At 43.1% G+C, this 12,138-nt stretch overlaps 1 protein-coding gene across 7 annotated transcripts in view; it reads left to right on the top strand.

The window, feature by feature from the left end:
• The window catches only part of PXDNL (peroxidasin like), a 522,985-nt gene that overhangs the window by 428,174 nt on the left and 82,673 nt on the right, over window positions 1–12,138 (top strand). For all 7 annotated transcript variants that reach the window (XM_054561591.2, XM_054561594.2, XM_054561592.2 and 4 more), the window contains 3 exons: window positions 2,504–2,612; window positions 4,358–4,515; window positions 6,209–7,703. In XM_054561591.2, coding sequence (XP_054417566.2) covers window positions 2,504–2,612; window positions 4,358–4,515; window positions 6,209–7,703 — 1,762 coding nt within the window. The remainder of the gene's footprint in view (window positions 1–2,503; window positions 2,613–4,357; window positions 4,516–6,208; window positions 7,704–12,138) is intronic.

Raw genomic sequence — 12,138 nt, 5'->3', positions numbered from 1 at the left:
TTCAATCATTTTATGGTAATCTCTTTCTAGTTTTCTAATTTTTACCTTAAGCATCTTTTAAGTGTCCATCCATGTATGCCCAGACAATTCTAACTGTTGCATGACATTCCACGTTGAACATCCAACACATTTTCCTTGCACACTGGTATGGTTTGGATTTGTGTCCCTGTCCATATCTCATGTCCAGTTGTAATTCCCAATGTTGGAGGAGGGGCCTGGTGGGAGGTGATTGGGGTGAGTTTCCCTCTTGCTGTTCTTGTGATAATGAGTGAATTCTCACGAGATCTGGTTGTTTAAAATTGTGTAGCCTCTCTCCCTTTGCTCTCTCTCCTGTTCCAGCCATGTAACACGTGCTTCCTTCTTCTTCACCTTCTGCCACTACTGTAAGCTTCCTAAGGCCTCCCCAGTGATCCTTCCTGTACAGCCCAAGGAACTGTAAGCCAATTAAACCTCTTTTCTTTATAAATTACCCATTCTGAGGTAGTTCTTTATAGCAATGCAAGAACAGACTAATACACCCATACTTCTACTGCTGTACAACCAATTTTCTACAATTCCTACTGCACAAAGTTGCAGTAAACATTCTCATACATACCCTTGTGGATTTCAATTATATTTCTGCATATATGCATGGGATTGAAATTGCTGGATGAGAGGATGTGTGCATATGCAATTTTACAAAGTAACAACTGCCATCTCCCCCCTGCCAAAAAATGGCTCTAAATACAATCCCCAAAATAGGTGTCAATTCCACAGTCCTATCTGGCTGCCTAAGGATTTATAGGAACTCTCACTCCTGTCAAAATTTGGCTTTAATCAGCTTTTTATTTTTTGCTAGAATAAGCATAAAATGATAGTTCATTGACACTTTTTCATTTCTGAGGTTACAAGTGATTTTGAGCATGTTATATCCTTATCAACTTTTGAGCTTTCCTCTTTTATAACTTGCCTATATATTGTTTTCTTAGTGTATTATAAGGTTTCTTTGTATGAAACAGAATATCATTTCTGAGTCAGAGTTTGAGATTGCAAATATTGTCAGCTATTTGTGTCATTTATTATTTATTTTGTTCATGTTCTTACTTGAAATTGTTAATTTCATCCAATTGAATTAATCAATTTTTGTCTTTTTTTCTTTCAATTATCTTTAGCTAATGTGTGGTCAATCCCATGTATTTTTTGGACTAGGAAAGGCGACATTGGCCATTTAGAGCCTCAATCTTGTGGTCATCATAAAGGCTGCAATGACTTGACAGTGGAGCCACCTACTTACTCACAATTGCTGCACATAATCTAGTTTGCCAAGAAGGATTTTCAGTATGGTCCTGAATTTTATTATTTCCTTATAATATTCCCATACCATTGGTATTTTTTTTTCTTAAAATTGTTTTATGTTGGTGGTCTTTTTAAGACAATAAAATCTAGGGTATATAGACGGTCATAATATACAGGAATATTCCTGTAATATCTAGATGGAGAATGCTATACAGGCCCATCTATTGTCAAATATATATGCTTAAATATATATAGAAACACATATATAGATATGTACATATATAATAGCATCATACTATATTGTGGTAACACCTTGACTTAGGCTTATAATAGTTACTTCATTGTGAGTTCTTTTGGATAATACATACAATACCTTCCTATTAAGTTTTTAATCACTTTTATTTCCCCTAAATGACATTATTTTCAAACTCAACATTTAAAGCTATATTGACTTTTGCTTTCAATATTTAGCAGTGCTAAAAAGTTATTGTTTTCATTGCCTGTGTCATATAAAATGTTGCTGTACTTTTAGTATCTCAAAAATGAACTAGATACTGTGCTGATTATTTCTCTGATATGAACTGTAAATATTCATTCGTAATTATTTTTATTTAGTATTTGTTCCTTTACTGTTAAACATCTTAAACCATTATTTGAAGAAGATTCAATAGATTGGAAATGATCAGCTGTAAGTAAATAGCCTCCTTTGTCTATAGGATTCAACTTTGCAGTATTTTCACATGTTGGAGAGCTATAAAAAAAGCATAAATTAATTTTCCCATAAATCTTATTGCGAGTTCAATTCTTGCCTTAAGAAGCCTCTGTGGGATGGGAGAATATTTACTTTGCTTTAATGTTTAACATTAAAGCAAGGTGGCTGAAGAGATACGTATTTCATACCTTCTCCAAGATGACAAATTGCTGACAAACTTGGATCCCGTGTGAATCAGCATTGTTCAAAAGGAAATATTTTACGTAGCTTTACTAGATTTTGGAATACTTTAATTCCCTAAATAACATTGTTATTGTTAGATGAAGCTTTGCTTCAAGATAATTACCTACCTCTCTGCAATGGGCATTATCATGTAGATATTGTATAACATTTTCATTGTCTTAGAGGTTTTAAATGTAATGGCATTACATTTAAAAATGTAATGCCATTCATATCATATCATGCCTAACTTCAAGGTCTGTTTGATATTTTTAATCATGGAATTGATTTTCAAAGCTATGCAGGGTAGACAAGCTGGCGATGACTTTGTTGAATCTTCCATTCTTGATGCTGTACAGAGAGTTGACAGTGCAATTAACTCCACACGAAGACATTTGTTTTCACAGTAAGAATTTATTTTATATAGATCGAAAACTTGTTTTCATTTCTGTTCTCTTTAGTTTTTATCATCTCCGTAAGTCACATTATAGTGCATAAGATTGCAAAATAGTGCTTTCTTTAGTCTTTGTGTATGCGTCCCCATCTGGGCTAGCCATCATTATCAGTTCACCCTAAAAAAGGGGAAACTTCTTCCCCATAGAATCTAAATGGCATTAATTTATGCCAAAGCTCCATGCTATACAGGCTGACAATAGACAGTAGGCAATTGGCTGGGTTACCTCAGCATCCACCAAACAGTGTCAGATGCAGTGCTCCTGCAATGTGTGAATTGAGAATGATTATCAAGTTGAACACACCTTGGTATAAACTGGGAGCCTACGACAAACATTATGTTTAGGCTATTTGGCATTTTACATTATTTTAATTTGAATTGGAATGTTCATGGACTAGTGAAACCTTCCAATCCCATTAACTTCTCTGTGTTTGTAACATCAGGATGCGTTAACAAAAAAATGATTGTTGGTTTCATCATAAATCGAATAAAGTATATATTCAGTATTTTCAGTTAGTGGTCAAAAAGGGACATCATAAAATCCCAAACTGAGTCTCTTCTGGCTTCCTGCACATCCATAAATAGAATGGCTTTGTGGTCATGCATGTGTGTTCTAGAACCACGCAGCCGATTTATATTCTCTTCTTGATTCCTCACTTCATTACTTTCTGTCTGGGTGACCTTGGGCAAGTGACTTAACATCTTTGTACCTCAGGCTCCTTGCCTGTAAAGTTGGGATAACAGTAGGATCTACTTCTTGGATGTGCTTGTTAGGAAGAAAAAATAAGATAATATGTAAAAAGTGCTTCAACAGTGCCTGGAGAATAGAAAGTGCTTAACCAAAGTGAGCTATTAGCATCATTATTATTATTCTGTGACCTCAAGTTATTAAGATTCAAGACATAGAGGATGAGATGTGCCTCAGTTGATCAAAGTCTCTAAAACAGTTTGCTTCACATTCTCAGTGCTTTTAAATTTCTTTTTAACATATTTGGTTCAGTTCTACAAATGTGCATAAACTGTGCATAAACTGCTATTATGTGCTGGTCAGTGGGCTTGGTATTTGGGATACAAGATAAATAATAGGTCAGCATCTCATCAGTAACCTAGTTCTTTCTTTAGCGGAGGAGACAATATGTCAGCAATTCAAGTACATTTTGATGAGTATATAAGAGACATATTTAAGGATACAGGAGTACTAGAGAAGATGGAGTGATAGCTTGTCAGAGCTCTCAGTGAAACTCTACAGGTAGAGTGAGGAGGATTCTAAAGGCAAGGAGGAATTTCTAGGAGATTACACTCAGGGAAAGAGAAGACACAAAATGCCAAGTCCTGCAGACCGAGAGAATTGCATAGTACTTCAGAAGGTTGACTGAGCCTCCTAGAATCCATTCATCAACCGACCCCTCCAGTTTAGAACCCCACCATAGATGTTGTTTACTGCATAAAACTATTGTTTAAATCATCCATTCATTAAAAATATATATTTTTGAGTTCAGCACTGGGACTAACATTTGGAATAAGTTGTTAGCAAAATAGGAAAAGAACCCACAGCTCCTCTGTAGAGCCTCTATTGTGGTGGAGCTTTCATTCTTCTCGAACGTTTGGGAAATGCCTTTTTAAATGCACAGTATTTGCAAGCTTCATGGATTCTGCTGTTTTGCCTTGTAAAGAATCATGTGTTTTGTCATTTGCAGAAAACTTCACACCTCCAGTGATCTGCTGGCTCAGTTTCATTACCCACGTGACCCACTGATTGTGGAAATGGCAAGAGCAGGGGAGATTTTTGAGCACACGCTGCAGCTGATACGGGAACGTGTGAAGCAGGGGCTCAATGTGGACTTGGAAGGGAAAGGTCAGCCACAAAGCCATTCTGTTCTCAGCCTACTGCCCACAGCAAAACTGACCACTACCTTAGCAATGGACACTGAACTTTTAATCTCCAGAATATCATGGGATTTAGAAATTAATTTACTCACTACTTTTACCAAATAAATGCAGATGTTTCTCATAGGAACTGTAATTCCAAACTAAGGATGATAAATATATATTCAAACTTGTCTCAACTTTTAACAGTTGTATGTATAGAGAACAAATCTAGGGAACCTACATTAAGTGAACTTGTGTGTCAAATGTAAAAGATATTATTGCGTCTTATAGAGAAATGCTTTATTACCAGGGGGATATTCTTCTACTTATCCTTGCAGTCACCTGAATCATTCAGTGAATTTACTTGAAATTTCTTCTACCACTTATAATATTTATAATCCCTCCCCAGTTCTTTTGATTCTTGTTTTGTTGTTGTTGTTTTTGTTGTTTTGTTTTTTGGTATATCCAAGTTCTTGTGTATTTCTTTTTAAAACCAGACATCTACTTAGTAAATGTCAATGAGATGATATAGAAAGCTTTCAGATTTTCTAAGTTGTTCTCTTTCAAATGAAATAAATGAATGTGATTCTTTGCTATATACTATTTGTGCTGTGAGTACAGCATCAATTTCTATCGACTTACTCTTTCTTTATTCTCCTTCAGGAAATCAACCGAGACGTGGTGGAGAAGGCCTATCTGTGAGCTTGCCTCAGCCCTTAGAGCTCTGTACAATTTCTCTAATGGGCATTTAACTGTCCCTTGTCACCCAGTATGATGGGTTTTCAAAGTTTCCTTAGCCAAAATATCCAGATACCCAAGATTAAGATATCTCAGGATCCAGCCAGGGACTGGCTAACACGGATAAAGTGCAAATGGTCCCATTCTTGCTTGCCAGTTTCTTAAGATTAAATAAGGATGGTAACTCTTAGTATGACTTAGTGAACAGTCTTTGTAGCGCTGGGAGAATGCTGGAATTTTAAGCCCTGTTAAAAGGTAGAGCTCCAAGCATGTCCCTTATTATTTTGCCAATTTGCCAGGGAATGACAGCTTATAGTAGTTCAGAAAGTTGCTGCTTAATTCCTCCTTGTCAAGTATCATGTGGGTTAATATTCACATGATCCATATTGATATTTCTTTGACCTTGTTCTCTAGAAGCACAAAACTTGAGAGAAAAAAATCTGAAATGAAACAAACAAAAATCAACAAAACAATTCTGGGATGTGGAGGAACAAATCCTTGCCAACATCGTTCTTGTAAAGGCACAGAGTAGAAGTTAGGAGCTGGCTGGCACCTGTTCTCTTTCCATTTTGCTTCTTCTAGCAGCTAGCCATTGTTTACAGGATGAACAGCACAAAAGTAATCCCGGGTCTTCTGGAAACATCTTTTAGTGTCTGGCTGGCATTTTGCTCTCCTTCCATTTTGCTCCTTCTAGCAGCTAGCCATTGTTTACAGGATGAACGCTCAAAAGTAATCCCAGGATCTTCTGGAAACATCTTTTAGCGTTATAGAATGATCCCCCCTTTTGTTATGACCTAACGACATGTTTTTGGAAGTAAGAAAGGCCTCTGTTCACCCAGGGCGGGCGGGGTGGGAGGTGGTTCCCGCAGCACCTGGAGTTCCAAGTTGCCCGCGCCCTCCCAGGCCCTCCCTCCTCACGGCTTTCGCCGCTTGCCTTTCAGAATTCCGGTACAATGACTTGGTGTCCCCGCGCTCCCTCAGCCTCATCGCCAATTTATCTGGATGCACAGCTCGCAGGCCTCTGCCCAACTGCTCCGACCCGTGTTTTCATGCGAAGTACCGCGCCCACGACGGCACGTGCAACAACCTGCAGCAGCCCACGTGGGGTGCGGCGCTGACCGCCTTCGCGCGCCTGCTGCAGCCAGCCTACCAGGACGGCATCCGCGCGCCCCGCGGGCTTTGCCTTCCTGTGGGCTCCCGCCAGCCCCTCCCGCCGCCCCGGCTGGTCGCCACAGTGTGGGCGCGCGCGGCGGCTATCACTCCCGACCACAGCTACACACGCATGCTCATGCACTGGGGCTGGTTTCTACAGCACGACTTGGACCACACAGTGCCCGCGCTGAGCACAGCCCGCTTCTCAGATGGGCGGCCGTGCAGCTCCGTCTGCACCAATGACCCTCCGTGCTTCCCCATGAACACCCGGCACGCCGACCCCCGGGGCACCCACGCGCCCTGCATGCTCTTCGCGCGCTCCAGCCCCGCGTGTGCCAGCGGCCGTCCCTCTGCGACGGTGGATTCAGTCTATGCACGAGAGCAGATCAACCAGCAAACAGCCTACATCGATGGCTCCAACGTTTACGGGAGCTCGGAGCGGGAATCCCAGGCTCTCAGAGACCCTTCGGTGCCTCGGGGACTCCTGAGGACAGGCTTTCCTTGGCCTCCCTCCGGAAAGCCCTTATTGCCCTTTTCTACAGGCCCACCCACCGAGTGCGCGCGACAGGAGCAGGACAGCCCCTGTTTCCTGGCCGGGGACCACCGGGCCAACGAGCATCTGGCTCTGACCGCCATGCACACCCTGTGGTTCCGGGAACACAACAGGGTGGCCACGGAGCTGTCCGCCCTGAACCCCCACTGGGAGGGAAACATGGTTTACCAGGAAGCCAGGAAGATCGTGGGCGCGGAGCTGCAGCACATCACCTACAGCCACTGGCTGCCTAAGGTCCTGGGGGACCCTGGCACTAGGATGCTGAGGGGTTACCGAGGCTACAACCCCAACGTGAATGCGGGCATCATTAACTCTTTTGCTACTGCAGCCTTTAGATTTGGCCACACATTAATCAATCCTATTCTTTACCGACTGAATGCCACCTTAGGTGAAATTTCCGAAGGCCACCTTCCGTTCCATAAAGCGCTCTTTTCACCGTCCAGAATAATCAAGGAAGGTGGGATAGACCCGGTTCTCCGGGGGCTGTTTGGCGTGGCTGCTAAATGGCAGACACCCTCCTACCTTCTCAGTCCTGAGCTGACCCAGAGGCTCTTCTCCGCGGCTTATTCTGCGGCCCTGGATTCGGCTGCCACCATCATTCAAAGGGGTAGAGACCACGGGATCCCACCATATGTTGACTTCAGAGTTTTCTGTAATTTGACTTCAGTTAAGAACTTTGAGGATCTTCAAAATGAAATTAAAGATTCAGAGATTAGACAAAAACTGAGAAAGTAAGTATGCAAATGTTGCCTGGATTTAAACATTTCTTAGGAGAGGTAAAAGTGTTAAAGGTCATTTTGTGTGGCTGGAATTTGGTTCCCTGGGGGTGTTGCAGAGCTTTTAGTACTTGTTATTGTTGGAGAGGTTTAATATTAAAGGAAGGATTCAGCAGAAACTGAAATCCCCCTTTCTGCTCCTTTTTCTATCCACCTCCTTGGAAATGCAAATATTGCTGCCTCCTATTAACTTGCATTTCAGTTAGGAGAGGTGAGGTAAGCATATCTAGCCCATTCGTGTTCCGTGGTAATCCAAGCAAGGCCCTTTTGTTGATATGAGGCCATGCATTCGATATAAATTCATAAAATAAACTGGCCCATCACATAGGCCTTCTTAGGGAGAGAAAAGTAGTGATAATAAAAACAAATTATTTTTTGTGATAGTTCTAAATTCATGGTCGGAATTTAAGTTGGAGCTTTTTCACTTCATCCTTAATGTCTTTCAGTAAAGTATTACTGTTACTTTTTCTATATACGGGATTTGAAGTTTCATTAAAATTACAAGTATACATTTCCAGGAATGAGATTCAACTGTTCCTCATGGTCACCAACATTCCTCCTTTAAAAATATTTTTTTAAAAACAGTTTCACAAAGAAGTTTTGTCTGTAGTAGGTTAAATATAGGACACTAATATTTATTAATATTTTAAGGTATATTTGTGTGAAATATTTCAAAGAAATTTAAAATTATAAGTTCCATAGCCAATTGTCAAGATTAGGCCTTTCTTTGCAAAACTAAGGCTATAAATACTTCTGTGTCAATAGAATTTGTCACATGTGGAATATCAAACTTTGAAAATGTGTAATGTATTTAAAAGAAATCAGAGTACCCTGCAGATTGAATTTGCACATTTCTTTTGGAAAGGACATTGATTTGGATTCGCGAAGACCTGGTTTAAATCTCTGTTCTACCACCCACCGAGAGCCTGTGAAAAGTAAAAAGTTTTCAATCTCAGGATACCTATAAAATGAGAAAGTAGCACCTTCTTCTCAGAATTGTTTAAAGATTAAATTACATAAAATGCATCAGATACTTGGCCCCATTCCTCCTGCATCATAGGCAATCAATAAATGTTAGCAGTAGATGTTTTATTATAACATGATCATTTCAGTTGTCAGGGCATTACGATATTGCACATCTGCTCAGATCCAGCCCTGTGGTGGGCGTGGGAGCCGAGATGACTGGAACAGCATCCACACGGGGAAAGCCTGACAGCGTGCGGGGGAGCCAGGGAGCTGCTGTGACCAGTGTGGAAAGGGCTTGGTAGAAGTCGCGATTAAATGCTGTGAGTACACAGAGCTGAGAAATGGAAGGCTCACAGCAAGCCACTGATAAGAGATGTCACTTGATCTGGTCTTAGAAGTTTAAGTGTAAGAGGCTAGATGATGGGGAACACCAGGTGGCATCTGGGGCGAGGGACTGGAAGCAGGAAGGCATGGGGTTGAGTGTCAGGAGGACAGAACAAAGAGGTAATAGGGGACTCCTTTTAAAGAGGCTGTGTGCCATGCAAGGGAATCTGATCTTCACTCCATATTTAACTCTAAAGCAAGGAGTGACCTGAAGAGAGACTCTTCCCTGACATGGTAACTGGCAGGCATCTGGAAGGTGTATTGCAAGAAGGGAGACTAGTATAGCAGCCAAGAATCCAACAGCTGCTAGAGTCATCCAGGAGACCTCAAAGATGGCACAGATAGGCTTGTGGCCATGTATGCAGTCCTATCAGAATTTTAAATGTTTCCTGTGGATAGATTATCTGGATTGGAAAAAGTTAGGGGTATGACGTCTTGTGCAATTTGAGTCCCACTTCTCAATTGGCAGCTAACTTGTAAATTCACCACAAATTAGAGTACCCGGAATGTTTCTTCTTACAAATTTCCTGTCCCAAATTCCTCCTCAATCATGTGGTTCTAGTGTTAGCTGTATTAGCCTCCACTGCCGGCCACTGTCCGTCCTTACAGTGGCCGATGGGAAGTATAAGTGGCCTTTCAGATGGACAGCAGCTGGGGAGACTGCATTGAGCATTCACTCAGTGGCCTTTCTATGTGTTCCTTTCATGCCTATGGGATATTGGCCCCAAGAGTCTATGCGGCCTAAACATTGAGTCATTATCCTTGCCTGGGAGAATGTTTGAACTAGTGGAACTCTACGCAGCCTGGTGCTTGGCATCAGCCAGAGGAGGAGAGCATTGCTGACTGGCATGGGTGGATTGCCAGAAGTCAAGTAGAAGCCAGATGCTTTTTGCTTAGGCTGTCACAGATGCCTGACTTTCCCCTTTCATTAACGGCAAATTTGTAAAATATGAAACATATACTCATTCAACTATGAGTGCAACATAAATTGGAATGGTTTTTACAGTGTCAGTCCTCAAATATGTAGATTGCAATTTCTCAGGAGCTGCTGAAGATGATATAGCTTTAAAGTAGTTTAATTTACATAGTATTTCTTTACCTTATTACTTCTTTTCCTTTTTGTATTAATTTACAAGTGTGGTTTTAGGACTTTGTTTTTAAATCACTTCAGTCCACTGGGTGGGGGCCCTTGTCTCTGCCTCTAAGATGTGTCTTGAGCCCCGTATCCTCATATGGCCGAGTGGAGGGAAGACAAAAGGAGCAAATGTTGTGTAAAGCCTCTTTTATAATTCATTAATAACTTTCATGAGGGCTTCACCCTCATTGAGAGGGGAAGGCATGCTGGCAGCCCTCGCAGCCATCGCTCGCTCTGGGCACCTCCTGGGCCTCGGTGCCCACTCAGGCCGTGCTTGAGGAGCCCTTCAGCCTGCGGCTGCACTGTGGGAGCCCCTTTCTGGGTTGGTCCAGGCCGGAGCCGGCACCCTCTACTTGCCAGTAAGTGTGGAGAGAGAGGCGCAGGCGGGTCAGCGCCAGTTCTGGGTGGGTGTGGGCTCAGTGGGCCCCACACTCCCAGTGGCTGGCCGGCGCTGCCGGCCCCAGGCAGTGAGGGGCTTAGCACCCGGGCCAGCAGCTGTGGAGGGTGCGCTGGGTCCCCGTGCTGCCCTCCAATTCTCCCAGGGCCTCAGCTGCCTCCCCTCGGGGCAGGGCTGGGACCTGCAGCCCACCACGCCGGCGCCTCCTCCCACTCTTGCCATGGGCTCCTGCACAGCCCAAGCCTCCCTGACCATCACCGCCCCCTGCTCCGTGGCACCCGGTCCCATCGACTGCCGAAGGGCTGCGGAGTGCCGGCGCACTGCGTGGGACTGGTGGGCAGCTCTGCCTGCGGCCCTGGTGCAGGATCCACTAGGTGAAGCCAGCTGGGCTCCTGAGTCTAGTGGGGACTTGGAGTACCTTTATGTCTAGCTAAGGGATTGTAGATACACCAATCCGCACTCTGTGTCTAGCTCAAAGTTTGTAAATGCACCAATCAGCACCCTGTGTCTAGCTCAAGGTTTGTGAATGCACCAATTAGCACTCTGTATCTGGCTAATCTGGTGGGGAATTGGAGAGCCGTTATGTCTAGCTAAAGGACTGTAAACACACCAATCAGCACTCTGTCTAGCTCAAGGTTTGTAAATGCACCAATCAGCACTTTCTATGTGGCTAATCTGGTGGGGACTTGGAGAACTTTTATGTCTAGCTACAGGATTGTAAATGCACCAATCAGGACTCTGTGTCTAGCTCAGGGATTGTAAACACACCAATCAGCACCCTGTCAAACCAGACCAATCAGCTCTCTGTAAAACAGACCAATCAGCTCTCTGTAAAATGGACCAATCAGCAGGATGTGCGTGGGGCCAGATAAGGGAATAAAAGCAGGCTGCCTGAGCCAAGAGTGGCAACCCACTCTGGTCCTTTTCCACCGTGTGGAAGCTTTGTTATTTCACTCTTTGCAATAAATTTTCCTGCTGCTTATTCTTTGGGTCCACACTGCTTTTATGAGCTGAAACACTCACCCAAAAGGTATGTAGCTTCACTCCTGAGGCCAGTGAGACCATGAACCCAGCGGGAGGAATGAACAAGTCTGGGCAGGAGGAACTAATAACTCCAGACGCGCCATCTTAAGAGCTGTAACACTCACGGTGAAGGTCTGCAGCTTCACTCCTGAAGCCAGAGAGACCACGAACCCACCAGAAGGAAGAAACTCTGAACATGTCTGAACATCAGAAGAAACAAACTCCGGATACACCACCTTTAAGAACTGTAACACTCACCTGAGGGTCTGCAGCTTCATTCTTGAAGTCAGTGAGACCAAGACCTCACCAATTCCGGACACATCATGACCTAATCACCACCTAAGGTCCCACTTATTAATACCATCACATCGGAGATGAAGCTTCCACATTTGAATTTTGGGGAGACATGTTTAGATCATAGCAGTGCGGAAACCCAATCCTAAAGCAGATGGCAGCTGTCTGTGAAAGACTTGGCTGTGAGTGCC

The sequence above is a fragment of the Pongo abelii genome, chromosome 7 (assembly GCF_028885655.2).
Source record: "Pongo abelii isolate AG06213 chromosome 7, NHGRI_mPonAbe1-v2.0_pri, whole genome shotgun sequence".
In the NCBI taxonomy this organism is placed as follows: domain Eukaryota; kingdom Metazoa; phylum Chordata; class Mammalia; order Primates; family Hominidae; genus Pongo; species Pongo abelii.
The sequence above is the reverse complement of the archived record's forward strand: the minus strand, read 5'-3'. Positions and strand labels throughout refer to the sequence as shown.